Source organism: Chroicocephalus ridibundus, chromosome 4 (genome assembly GCF_963924245.1).
Source record: "Chroicocephalus ridibundus chromosome 4, bChrRid1.1, whole genome shotgun sequence".
NCBI lineage: Eukaryota > Metazoa > Chordata > Aves > Charadriiformes > Laridae > Chroicocephalus > Chroicocephalus ridibundus.
In genome coordinates, this window is record NC_086287.1 from 83,765,520 (window position 1) to 83,777,648 (window position 12,129).

The following is a 12,129-nucleotide window of genomic DNA, read 5'->3' on the forward strand; positions in this document are numbered from 1 at the left end:
TTTCTTTGTACTTTGGTAGTTACCTTCCTAGATTACCGGCCTACCTTTCCACTCGCCTCCTACCTAGAGTGACACGTGTGCAGCCCTGCTCATGTGAATGCTTTGCAGAATTGTTTTTCTGTGCACCATATGTAAACTCATACCTTTTTAAATCGTTCACCAAAGCAAAGTGCTCTTCTGCTGCTATTCTGCTATTCAGTTTGGCTTTCAGCTCTTCACAAGTAGAACGCAAAGCTTCCAACTGCTTGTGGTACTCTGCTATCTCTTCGTCTTGACTCTGTTTCTTACCTTCTAAGGTTATTATCTGTTTGGTCAATTTTGAAGCTTTTGGGAGAAGAAAAAAAAAAAACAAAACTGGGTACAGCAGAACTAATACAATCACCTAGTGGAACTCCAACTAAACCAGTAAATGTTGCTTCCTAGTTGTTCATGTAAATTTAAGCAGATTCAAACTATAAAAGTGTAAAATCAAATACTACTACTTATGCTATAACTAACTATATTAAGTGACAAATGTTAGTCACAAAGCAGAAAATTAAAAAACCCTACAAATTCTAAATTGAACATTTAAATAAGCAAGTAATATCTCAGAAATACCAACCTGTAAAGTTTAAAGTGCTCTTAAATTATGCAAATGAGTGCATTGCTGTTTAACAGTTCTTGTCACTTTTTCAGAGGAAGCAGGTCAAAATGGAGTATGCTGTATAGTGTCAATAGGTGATACTGACAATTCTTTTCAGTATCAGTTGACATCCAGAGCTTGATCTCATATTAGTATTACCTGCATTCAGCGATGCTTTGTTAGGCATATATGAAGTTGCAAAGAAAACACCAAATCAAAACCCCCGCAAAACCACCAAACAAACCAAACAAAAAATCCTCCACAAACAAACAAAAACCCCAAACTTGCAGTACCATCTTTGGTGTAGTTCAAATGACTAGCAACTTAAGCACTTTACCTTCTTGAACGTGTTGTCTGTGACTATCTCTTGCTTTAGCTTGTTGAATTTCGAGTTGCTCCATCAACAATCCATTTTCTTCCAAGACAAGCTTGGCCTGAGTTTGCAGCTGCTGCCTGCAATGACAACCGGCTTATAAATAAAACAAAATTCAAACATTGATTTATGTCCAAAGAAAAAACACAACTGACTTCCAGCAGTGTAAACTTATAAAATCATATTTGAACCTCTTTAAAAAACAAATCAAAAACCCTCGTTGAAAGCAATGTCAGGACTCAAGCTTATGAGAGACATGAACTCACACCCCTCAAAATGTTAATTATTTTAAATAACGTTTAAAATCTTTGACTAACTAAAGCAAAAATTCCATATAGAAAGAGGGAAAAATATGTATGTGTGAATTAAAATTGTAGCATCGCAGAATGGCTGAGGTTGGAAGGGACCCCTGAGTCTTCTCTTCTCCAGGCCAACCAGTCCCAGCTCTCTCAGAGTTCTGTCATATGAGAGAATGAAAGCTACATAATGGTGCCAGACGATTAGGAGACAGCTATGTAACTACTAACTGAACCAAATTTTTTTTCAAAACATGCCATAAATTCTTGGATAGGATTTGGATTTACTTGGCTTTGATGTCTGGAAGAATACTACCAGTGTGTTTTATGGGCCTGTACAGAAGATGGGTGTTTAAACTGAACTATGCTGAGCAGAGAACTTAATTCTGCTTTGTAACTAGTATTAATTCAGCTTTGAAGAAAACCAATACCAATCTTTCTGATGTTCACCAAAGCTTAAGAAACTACTTGCTGTTCTAGTAATAGCTTAAAATAGTTGAGAAGTATTAGCCAGAATGGAAGTAGAAATACAGGACAAGTGTCAGATGATATCACACCAATTTAAAGTCGAGAGTTGTCATAAATCAATCAGCAAGAGTAGCCTAAACCCAAACAAAGTGTAGCAAAATAGACTGTTACCAAGGATTTCTGATGACAGTAATTAACACCAGGTGTATCTACTTTGTTCATGTGCATGAAATGCAAACTGAGTGACAAAATACATTTGTTGCTTGTGACAGGAAGGTCAGTGCTGATGTAAGACGCTAAGCATTACCAGCTGAAAGAAATAATAGAAGTTTTTTTCCCATCAAAACTATCGAGGCTGGAGTTAAGGTTGAGGAAAATGGATTGTGGATCTTACTGGGCAAGTCTCTGAAGTATAGCAATTTTAAACAAAGAACAAAATAATTTTCCAGGTAAAACTGCAACTTTCAAATTGATAGCACTAAGATCGTATTTCATTAACAGGTTTAGGCATAAGGAACGTCTCCCACTCTACCAAGCTACGTCCTCAGCTATGCCCGGCACCAGGAGGCTACGTTCTGAAACAAAATTTTTAAAAATTGATACAAAAGCAGGATTAGGCTGGTCAAGACTGGCACATTCCTACTACTAGTGGAAGTGTAAAAGTTAAGCGTGTAACCTACAAGGTCTGGGACAGAATTACATGGGCTTCAGGAGTAAAACAGCGCTATTTAATCTGCAACTATTTAATCTTTACTCCAAAATTATTTCACACACTGCAGATCAGCATTGTTCCAACAAAACATAATCATGACCCTATTAACTCTTCAGCAAAACATAATTTGCTTGAGGGGAACAAGATCTTTCCTTAAGATCTGTGATCTTATGCAACAAGCAAAATAATAAGTAGCTTTTAAATTAATTTCTAGTAATATAACTTGCCATTCTGTAGGGGTAATAACGTTATTTTTATTCAATTGCTCATGCAGGTCTTCATTCTCCTTCACCAACTCTTCAACTCGTACTTTAAAATTCTTCATATCCTCCTGGAAGACAAAGGACTCCACATAAAATTCTTTAGAGGTTAAGTATTTTGTTTTAATTTTTACATCAATAAAACTTTTATAAATGTACATGCCTGGGTGCCTTCTTCTGTTAACAGCGTATTATCTCAATACTCACTCACCTTTAATTCAGGTGTGTCTATTAACTTTTAAATTGCCTCATCAATCTAGTAATATTTGATTAAAAATAATATAGATTTTTGAATTGTGTCACACTTTTGCCAAGTCATTTAAATTAAGCGAGTTGTAAAAGAAATTATAGATTTAAAAAATTGAATTCTGGAAATTACTAGATAGTACTATACATTTTCAGTATGAACGACATGAATTTGAACATGGTAGGACAATACAGTGAAATTACAGTAGTATAAAACCCTCTGTGTTTTCTGCTCATTTTACGGCTGAAGTTTTTGAGGGAAATAAATTATTTTGAAAAGCTATGGGAGTTCTGCTCTGAAGCAAATCACCATTTTTCAAAGATTTGGTGACAAAAAAAATACTTCTGAAGAGCAAACAGAGTACCCATTCCTTTAAATAACTACAAATAAATATTCTTCTACCACAAAATCCACAGGCCTGTAACTGGAAGAGCAGCTATACAGGGCCCTCCATCCCCGTTATAAATGACAATAGTAAATCCTGTCTACCACTGACTGTGTTTATGGTTTACTCTATGCAGAGAGCAGAATTCTTGTACGTCTCAGTGTACACGCTTCTACATCTGAACAGGCCGATAAAAACAAGCAAGCCAAGTAGGATAAGACAGCACAATAACTATGCATGTAAAAGTAAAATAAAGTCACTTTTAATTTTAGGCAGAAAACAGCTTTGACAAATCCCTTTAAAAAAAATTCAAGTAATTTATTTCTGCTTTAGTGTAGAAGTATATTTTCTTTAAATGGCAACTTGCCTCATGTTCAAGATATAAATCTTCCTTTTCTCGTATTCTGTCTTCATACGCCAACAGAAGAGGTGACAAATACTTCATATCCAACTTCAAAAAAAAAATTAAAAAATCAATCCATATAAATCAATTACAAACTATAATATCAATATTTTTTACTACTTTTCTTGCTATATGTTGCTAGTTTAAAAAGCTATTAAGGGTTTTTGAATATGTCTTGCAGACAAAAGTGCAGGATTTATACAAGCATGCAGACCACCATATGCAAAACGATGCTGCAAAAGCACTTAATATCACCGCTTTAGGAGCAAGCTTTGGAAAGGACAAGGCTGGATGCTGCACTTGCCCACTTCACTAAAAAGCAGCTATTACTTATCAGGATATGTAACAGCAGAATGTGGATGCAAATACAAATACCAATACCAAGCTGAGACACTATAGTGAATACAGTTAATAATAATCAAATTTATCCCAGATTCATTAGTAAATGGGAAAGGATTTTTTACACTCTCAAACCTGCATCTTTAAATACATACATATGTGATTCTTGGATATTATAGCTAGAAAGACAGAGAAGATGGAGGACGTTCCTATTTCTTTATAGTTCTGAATAACAATGAAGAAGGAAAATTTAAAATCTGATTAGCATTTCAAGGAGAAATTGTTTCACATATTACAGATGCATTCAATTTCACAGACTATTTGCCTTCTCCTTGCCAGAAGTTCATAGGCTACTAGTAGATCCATGACCATTCCTACCATCAGAATCATTGAAATAACGCTGTTTTCTTTTAGCATCATCTTAAAAATAATCACAACAGAAGATTAACAATTAAGCAACAGATGCTGAAGCTTCTCCTTTAACTAAACTATACGCTGGACAATACTAAGTGAAGATGGTATTTATGAGTCTCAGGGTAACAGTGCTTCTACTTAATTTGCATTCAGTAGTTCAAAGTTGGTGATTATATGCGGTCTGTAACTGAACTGTAAATTAAACTGGAGCTGCACACATTCATTGCAAAGTTCTGACTTACATCTTTTTATGCAACAAACTTAAATATTCTACTAGTAGAATGTGATAGTTCAGCAGAGTAACTAAATAATACCCTCAGTATTTTGTTTCCAGTAAAGGAATTCTATTACTTTACTTAGAAAGGAATGGACAGATAAGTGAAGATACTCTTTTACTTACCAGCCATGGTGGTGGTGGTCCTTTCATGGGTAAACTTTTCAGTTTTAGATGCTAAAGTAGATTTTTAAAAAGATACCAAAATTATTTCCTGCTTTTTGAAGCACCAACCACTGTCCACTGCATCTACAGCTATTACCTGAAACCAGCTTATGTTTCTAGCTATGTATGTTGCATATTTAACACACACTCAATGAAGTCCACAAAGCTGGAAGGTCACTATCTTATTTAGTATAATAATTAAAGGTAGAGAAAGTCTAACTTTAAGAAGTTAGACTTAACTATAAATTTCATACAAAGCCTATGCCATTTGTAGACTTTGTGGCAAATTTGGAGAAAATAGTCTTAAAAACTCAAAGACAAATGAAAGGACAATGGGAATGGGACATTTCAGTACAAACTGCCTTTATAAACAAGATTCTCACCTCTTCTTGGGACAAGGGCCTGAATTTAGTTTGATAGCGACTTAATTCTACGTTTAAACGATGGATCGTCATTTTCAAAGCATCGTTTTCATCTACCAGTTCTTGTGCTTGTTGTCTGAGAGAAAGTAATTCTGCAGCCTCCTCTATTAAAATAAATATCCAACAAGAAAGTTTGATCAAAATTCAAGAAGAGTTCAAAATAATTTGTAAATTGTAAGGAAAAAAACCAACTCAATAAGCTAGAATCATAAGAGAACTTTTCTCAAAATACTGTAATGGAATGAAAAATTACTAACAAAAAAACATTAAATTTCAAACAACCAAGTAAAATTTTTTCATGATCATGTAGCTATTCCTTGACAAAATTTCTACAAATATAGAAAATACTCTTCAGAAACTACTTCTGCATAGATACTTGCTCAAATCAATGAGTGGAAACCTATTACTGGAGAAGTAGGCTGTAAGAAATTAGAAAAATAAAATAAGTTAACAACAGAATAGCTTCTATGTTTCTCCCACCTTCTCTGTGTGATTTCTCTGCGGCTTCTTTAAGTCTTCTGTTTTCTTGTTCTAGTCTCTTCAGCTTTAATTGCTGTTCTTCTGTTTGCTGCTTTGTTCTCTCAAATTGTTGGACCATAGCCTGGTATGCCTTCTTCAGAGACCAGTTTTCTTGTTTTAGTTCTCTGAACTTTTCTTTAGTCTTATTTTCCCGTGCTTGCCTTGCTCGAATAGACACATCTGTAATGCCACAATACGATGTGTTTAAATGGTATTCAGACTTGAATACAAGTTTCAGCAAATTTTAATCCTTTTTTTATCTAATATTAGTATTACGTATGAGTGATACTTTGTGAGATATAAATCAGTTTACGGCTCACAAGTCACATGGGTGACTAGAGAGGTGAGACAGAAATATACACTTTGCTTACTGCAGTGGATGTGCCCTGCAGGGGCTAGTCAGTCCTCCTGCCCCCTTCTTATTTTAATCACCTGTGTAATGAAAGCTTTACCCTCCTTCCCACTGAACAGGCTTCAGTGTTACCGACTAGAAGTTACTTAACAGTCCTTACAAAAGTAAAATTTTATATCATCTGCAAAATTGTAGATATATTGTTGCATCAGTAATAATGTGTCACAATTTCACGTTTTTCTTTTCAACTGTACAGGCTAAACAGCTTACCGATTAAAACGAAGGCTGAGATTTTACCCTTACGATCAGACTTTTAAGAGCCAGCATAATCTAATAGCATACAGGCGTGAACATAACTTAGTACGGAACAGTTCCTTAGTAGAGGATATATACGAAACCAATGAATTGGTTTTGAAATACAGAGCTATCTCTGTTATTGACGACATATAACGGCTTCATGTGTTTATGGTCACAGTTAAGTTCCTGTGGGAAGGCATGAGATACTTGGATAGCACAGAAATATGCGAAGTACACAAAACCCCACGAGCTTGTGACAGACACATATCCCATCTGTAAGACACACCAAGTTCAGAAGTGCTGTGCCTGGAACTGTTACACGGATGCAGTAACATACAAATCAGGCACTAGCTGAAGGTAGACCACATATCTCATATCACTGTATGTTTACCACTTCAGTTGCGATGGGATACTTAATAACGGTGATATCCTCTAGTGTAGATGAAATTTAAGGGAGTGGGGAGTTCCAGTATGACCTTCATTTCATTACGTCATTTCAGAATCATTTACTTAAGACTTCAAAAGTCGCTCATATTGGAAGATAAAAACAAGTCTAAAACACCTAACAGAAAAAGTCTGGAACTATTGTTTTTTATACATATCACAGAGCACTCGGCACTTTCTCATCTCTTGTACAGGAGAAATACTTCCCCTCTTCCCCGCCCCCGAATTAGGCTTAGAGAATACAAGCAGGAAAATGTGGTTTTGTATGCATAATGCATATTATTAAAGTGAAGATTTGTATTAAAGTCATGGAAAAATAAGAAGTACCTGGGGATGGTGGAGGCTTTTCACGTATCAGATTTTCGGCTAATGATTTTTCTTCCTAGCAGAGAAATAAAAAAATGAAACAGTTTGCTTTAACAGTTACCCTTTCTGAAGTACTCTGAACAGCATCACTTTGAGAACTTAAGAAACAGAACTTTCGAAGCAGTTTCTTTTATATCAAAAACTGACAATATACAACTTGTCACTTACCCATCTTGACATAATTTTGTCACTTATCACTGCCATTAATCTCTTGTGGACACTTGAAACTTAATATTTCCTTTAGTTGTCAGAGACTTACAGTTCTCAAAACAATTTTATGGTTGACATAGAAGTTACATAAACATAAAGCTTCTTGACCAAACAGGATGGATATTGCTCCCATTTGTTAATTTGTATAAAATGTGACTTCAGAATAGTCAATTATGATATGAACTGACAGTCCCTAACTGGGAATCAGCAAATAAATTAAAATGTAAAATTCTCCCTTTGCTGGTTAAAAAAAAAAAAAAGTACCTATTTTTACATTTTCAGAAGGTTCTTTCATCAGGAAAAAACTACAGGTCGAGTTTATATTAATGTATTTACTTGAGGTGAACATAATTGATACACAAACTTTCTCCATGCTGTTTTTATGAAACAGCAGTGAAGTTGCGTAAGAATATGCTGCCATGTAATTTAACATACCAAGACACTGATGACTAAATGAGTCAAAACTAAAGAACAATTTCAAAAGAAAATATATGTGGTCAAGAACTTGAAAAAAAGTGATGTTAACAATGGAAGAACTAACCATTTGCATAAATAATATTTCAGCAAGTTGATCTGAGAAACTAACCTTTTGGGTATTCTTTTTAAGCTTATGAAAGCAATCAGCTGGAAAACTAGATAAAAATCTGGTAGAAGCCAGGCTCACAATTTGAAAATTATCAGTAAGAGCTATCTCTTGCTATAACATATTATCTTGCACTCTCACTTTCTTTCTTTCCCATGAGGAACAACAGAAGATATATTAAAAAAAAATATATAAATAAACCCCAACTTTTGTATGGCCCTAGTTACCTATACAGTGATATCTTTCAAAAGGAATGATTAGCCATTCTTGTACTCCCAAAAGAAAAAGATTCCCTAGCGACAATAAATTAGTTTTCTTTTAAGTGACTGTAAAGTATCAGCTCTTTATAAAGCCTTCTTTTCCAAAATGCATCACAAATGAACCTTCATATAAGTCTTACCTTTAAATTCAAGCCAAGATGTTGGTCTTCTGTTAAAGAAGAACAGATCTTTCAGTCAATTAAAAATAAAAGTATTTGTAAGTCCATAAATAATAAGGGTTCATATGGATATATAAGTACACATATTATATACTGCAAATAAATGTAAGAAAGTCCTCCAAAGACCACAAATTAGATCACTAACTTCCCATTCTCTCTTTCATGGTGTACCAGGATACTGATGGTGAGACCCTACTCTACCTCACTATTGAAGAAATGAAGTTGTATTGTTGTCTTCCACTATCCTTTTAGAATTTAACTAAAGGACAAATGAAATATTGTCATTGATTTTACTGGGCTTGAATCCTATTGCATCTCTGAATAAGACAAGAGCAAATCTGACAGCTTTCAGGATCCGCAGCACTTACTATGTAGAAGAGGGATTAGAAATGGTTTATATACCCTATTCTTTTCAGTTTAATCCATCCACTTCCTAAGTGGTTTTATCAAAGCAACCCATTCTTTCTGGATATTGTTCTCTATAAAGCTTTTCAAATAACTCCACTGAAATAATATTGAAACAAAAATGGGATCCAACATGAATAAAACTTAGACAAAGATTTTTCAAATGGACTCAGTTCTGCTTTCTCTTTCCTATTCAATAGCTACTAGAGTGCTGCCATCCTCTGTAAAAACTGCATTTTGCAGCTGTGAACAAATCCTGATCTCCTGTTTTCCTGATTTTAAAATAATGGACAAGATAATTATACAATAAAACTCCTATGCAGGTGACTATTCTTGCATTCGTCATATTTTTTTCTCCATGATATTCTACTGTTACGAGAAAATAGCTTAATGGCAGGTCCAGTTACGAACCTAATGTCCCTGACCTAATAAAATTACTTATTGCAAAAAAATTATTTGTGAAGCTTAACAGTTCAGAGCTTAGGGTGATAACCGGAGACTGATGATCATGTTCAGCTCTCTATTCTGTCAGAACCTTCCTGTGTGATATGATGTACAATTTGAAGGCCCAGACCTTAAAAGGCAAGAATGAAACAACTTCTGTAGAAAAGAATAAACAATCTCAGTATCATGCCATTTGATTATTAAAAAAAAAAGGTTCTTGCTGATGATTTTCAGACACAACGCGTTTTTTATCCAAGAAAAATGACTGATTAAAAGTGTTTTCTTCTACCTCTCAGGGGTTTTTTTAACATTGGTAGTTTCTACTTTTTCCCATTTTTTTGAGCACAGTAACACTCCAGTAGTTTCCAGAGTATAAACTGGAATTATTATGGCACATATATCAACAGACACGTAGTAGAGAATGACTGTACTAGCCAAGACAAAGAGTTCACAAAACTTCACGCCCCACCCCCCTCCTCTTTTTACACTGGCTGATAGTGGATGTTTAGGAGTTTCAGTTATACAGTAAATATAGACAAATATTCCCTCTGTGCAGATTTTTAATTTTCTTAACTACTAGTAATCCCGAAGTATTTAGTAGCATTTCTTCCATTATCCTTTTAAAAAAAAAAAGGAATACATTGTGATCATATAGTAGTAAATTTATTTTATTAAAAAATTATTTTTCCCCATGGTGTTAAAAGGTACAGTATTTTGACTAAAGTAAGTTTATTTACCTTCTATTTGCATGTTTGACTCATCCACCAGCACCTGAAACTCCGTTTCATGAGAAGGCACCTCTTTCTTGTCAACATTAGTACTAGGAGATGGTGGAAACTCTTCCTATGTAAAAATAAGACAAGCCTATCTAAATCATGATAACAATGTTAAAATAACCCACACAATATCTGTATGAAACCTTTAGTATACTAATGTCCTGGTCACATGTGGAATTGTACTCCAATATTTTAAGATAATAAATGATAAGACTGGGTTTTTTTTGTTTTAGGGCTCTATGTAAACAAAATCTAAACCTTACCATCATCAGCAGGAGGTACGACGCTATGATAGTCATTAGTTCACAGGGCCAATGTCCTCTGTCACCTTATTCAGTCACTAGGGTCTGTCAAATTATGCTACTTTTGCTTGTTCTGTGTTATATCTAAACTCACTCTTAACAAAAGATCAACCATTTATTTGGTTGATCCATTGGTTTATTTGGTTGAACCACTTATTTACTCTATCATAGCACTAAGGGATTAATGAATAATTTTAAACATCGTCTATGCCGGTTTTCCCCTGTTGATTGCATACCAGTGTCCCACGTATTCCTACTGTTTTCTGATTTTTTCACATACATAGCATTTTATCGCTTCTTTAGTACTTCTTCCTGATTGTTAAATTTTTGTATCATTTGGACAGAGATACAAACTGAACGTTAAATGTGCCTTAGGAGTATTAACCTGCTCATTGCTGGTTAAGACAATCCAAACCTGTAACATAGAAAAATCCACTGGTCTTCAAGGCAAGGTCATTTATTTAGTTTGATTCTGAATCTCCCTGGCTCTATACAGGTCTCTACTCATTAGCACAATACTGAATCAATAACTAAGCTTTCACCACTTGTAAAAGTATAGTTCCCAGTACTTTTAACAAATAATCTACTATATAAGTATTGCACTCAACATAAAATATTGGACTTTTACAAGACTAAATTATGCACAGTAATTATACACAATACCGGTGTTTTCCCAATAAATAAAGGCTCCTAACAATCAGAGATATGGAATCTGTGAGGATCAACAAACAAACCTAACTCATGTAGGAGGAAATAAACCACAAAAAGAAGCATGCGAAATAAAAATCTAATAAATGTCTAAACGGCAAGGAGAGAATGAAATGCCTTAGAAATATTTAAAATTTGCATTAATATATTAAAACACGGTAAAAGGAATGAATGCATTTTGAAGTTTTACCTTTTTATTTTTGCAGGGAACAGCATAAATGGCGTTGGTGCTAAAGTTTTCTCCCCTTTTCTCATTACTCTGACAGCTGGACTCTGCCTCTTTATCCACATCTGAAAGATAGGTATCCATGTCCTCATCCTCACAATAATTGCCTGATATTTCCAGGGACTGTACAGGAGATCTGTCACTACCATCAAGTTTCCAGTTGGGCCTGCAAGTAGAAAGCAGTTTAAAGCCTGTTTCAGTGTTGCTTACTCTTCCAAAAAAAAAAAAAAAACCCAAACAAAAACCACTAGTAACGTAGAACCATCAGTCTTAGAATATATGCAAATCCAAACAGCTGACACAGACATCTAAGCTTCTGTTAGGTGCGAACAAGGAATCTAGCCTGTCTATGCTTTAAAATAAACAATTAACATTGGAGCTACATTTTCTTCTCTATCTTAAAGAAAATGCCAAATTAGAGACAGAAGGTTGCTAATTCTACCAAAAGAAGAGTCTGAAATAATTATTTAGCATAAAAGAAATATCTGACATAATTCAAATGATTCCTCAGTGATCACCTGTTTGTACAACTGATTGTCATTTGGCAGAAATAATACACGTTTTCACTTGTGACTGCTGTACAATCCAAATCTCCCTCCCTGAAGATTGTATGCATGACATCACTTTATGAGAAATGGAACGAGGATTATAGACACTTCAGACCCAATTTATGATGTG

At 34.6% G+C, this 12,129-nt stretch overlaps 1 protein-coding gene across 4 annotated transcripts in view; it reads right to left on the minus strand.

The window, feature by feature from the left end:
* Positions 1 to 12,129, minus strand: part of CEP89 (centrosomal protein 89) — a 35,088-nt gene that overhangs the window by 19,212 nt on the left and 3,747 nt on the right. For all 4 annotated transcript variants that reach the window (XM_063334545.1, XM_063334547.1, XM_063334548.1 and 1 more), the window contains 11 exons: positions 11,416 to 11,617; positions 10,177 to 10,282; positions 8,552 to 8,580; positions 7,320 to 7,374; positions 5,861 to 6,079; positions 5,342 to 5,484; positions 4,920 to 4,970; positions 3,731 to 3,814; positions 2,695 to 2,802; positions 960 to 1,071; positions 144 to 324 (listed from right to left, as the gene is read on the minus strand). In XM_063334545.1, the coding sequence (XP_063190615.1) occupies positions 144 to 324; positions 960 to 1,071; positions 2,695 to 2,802; positions 3,731 to 3,814; positions 4,920 to 4,970; positions 5,342 to 5,484; positions 5,861 to 6,079; positions 7,320 to 7,374; positions 8,552 to 8,580; positions 10,177 to 10,282; positions 11,416 to 11,617 (1,290 nt within the window). The remainder of the gene's footprint in view (positions 1 to 143; positions 325 to 959; positions 1,072 to 2,694; positions 2,803 to 3,730; positions 3,815 to 4,919; positions 4,971 to 5,341; positions 5,485 to 5,860; positions 6,080 to 7,319; positions 7,375 to 8,551; positions 8,581 to 10,176; positions 10,283 to 11,415; positions 11,618 to 12,129) is intronic.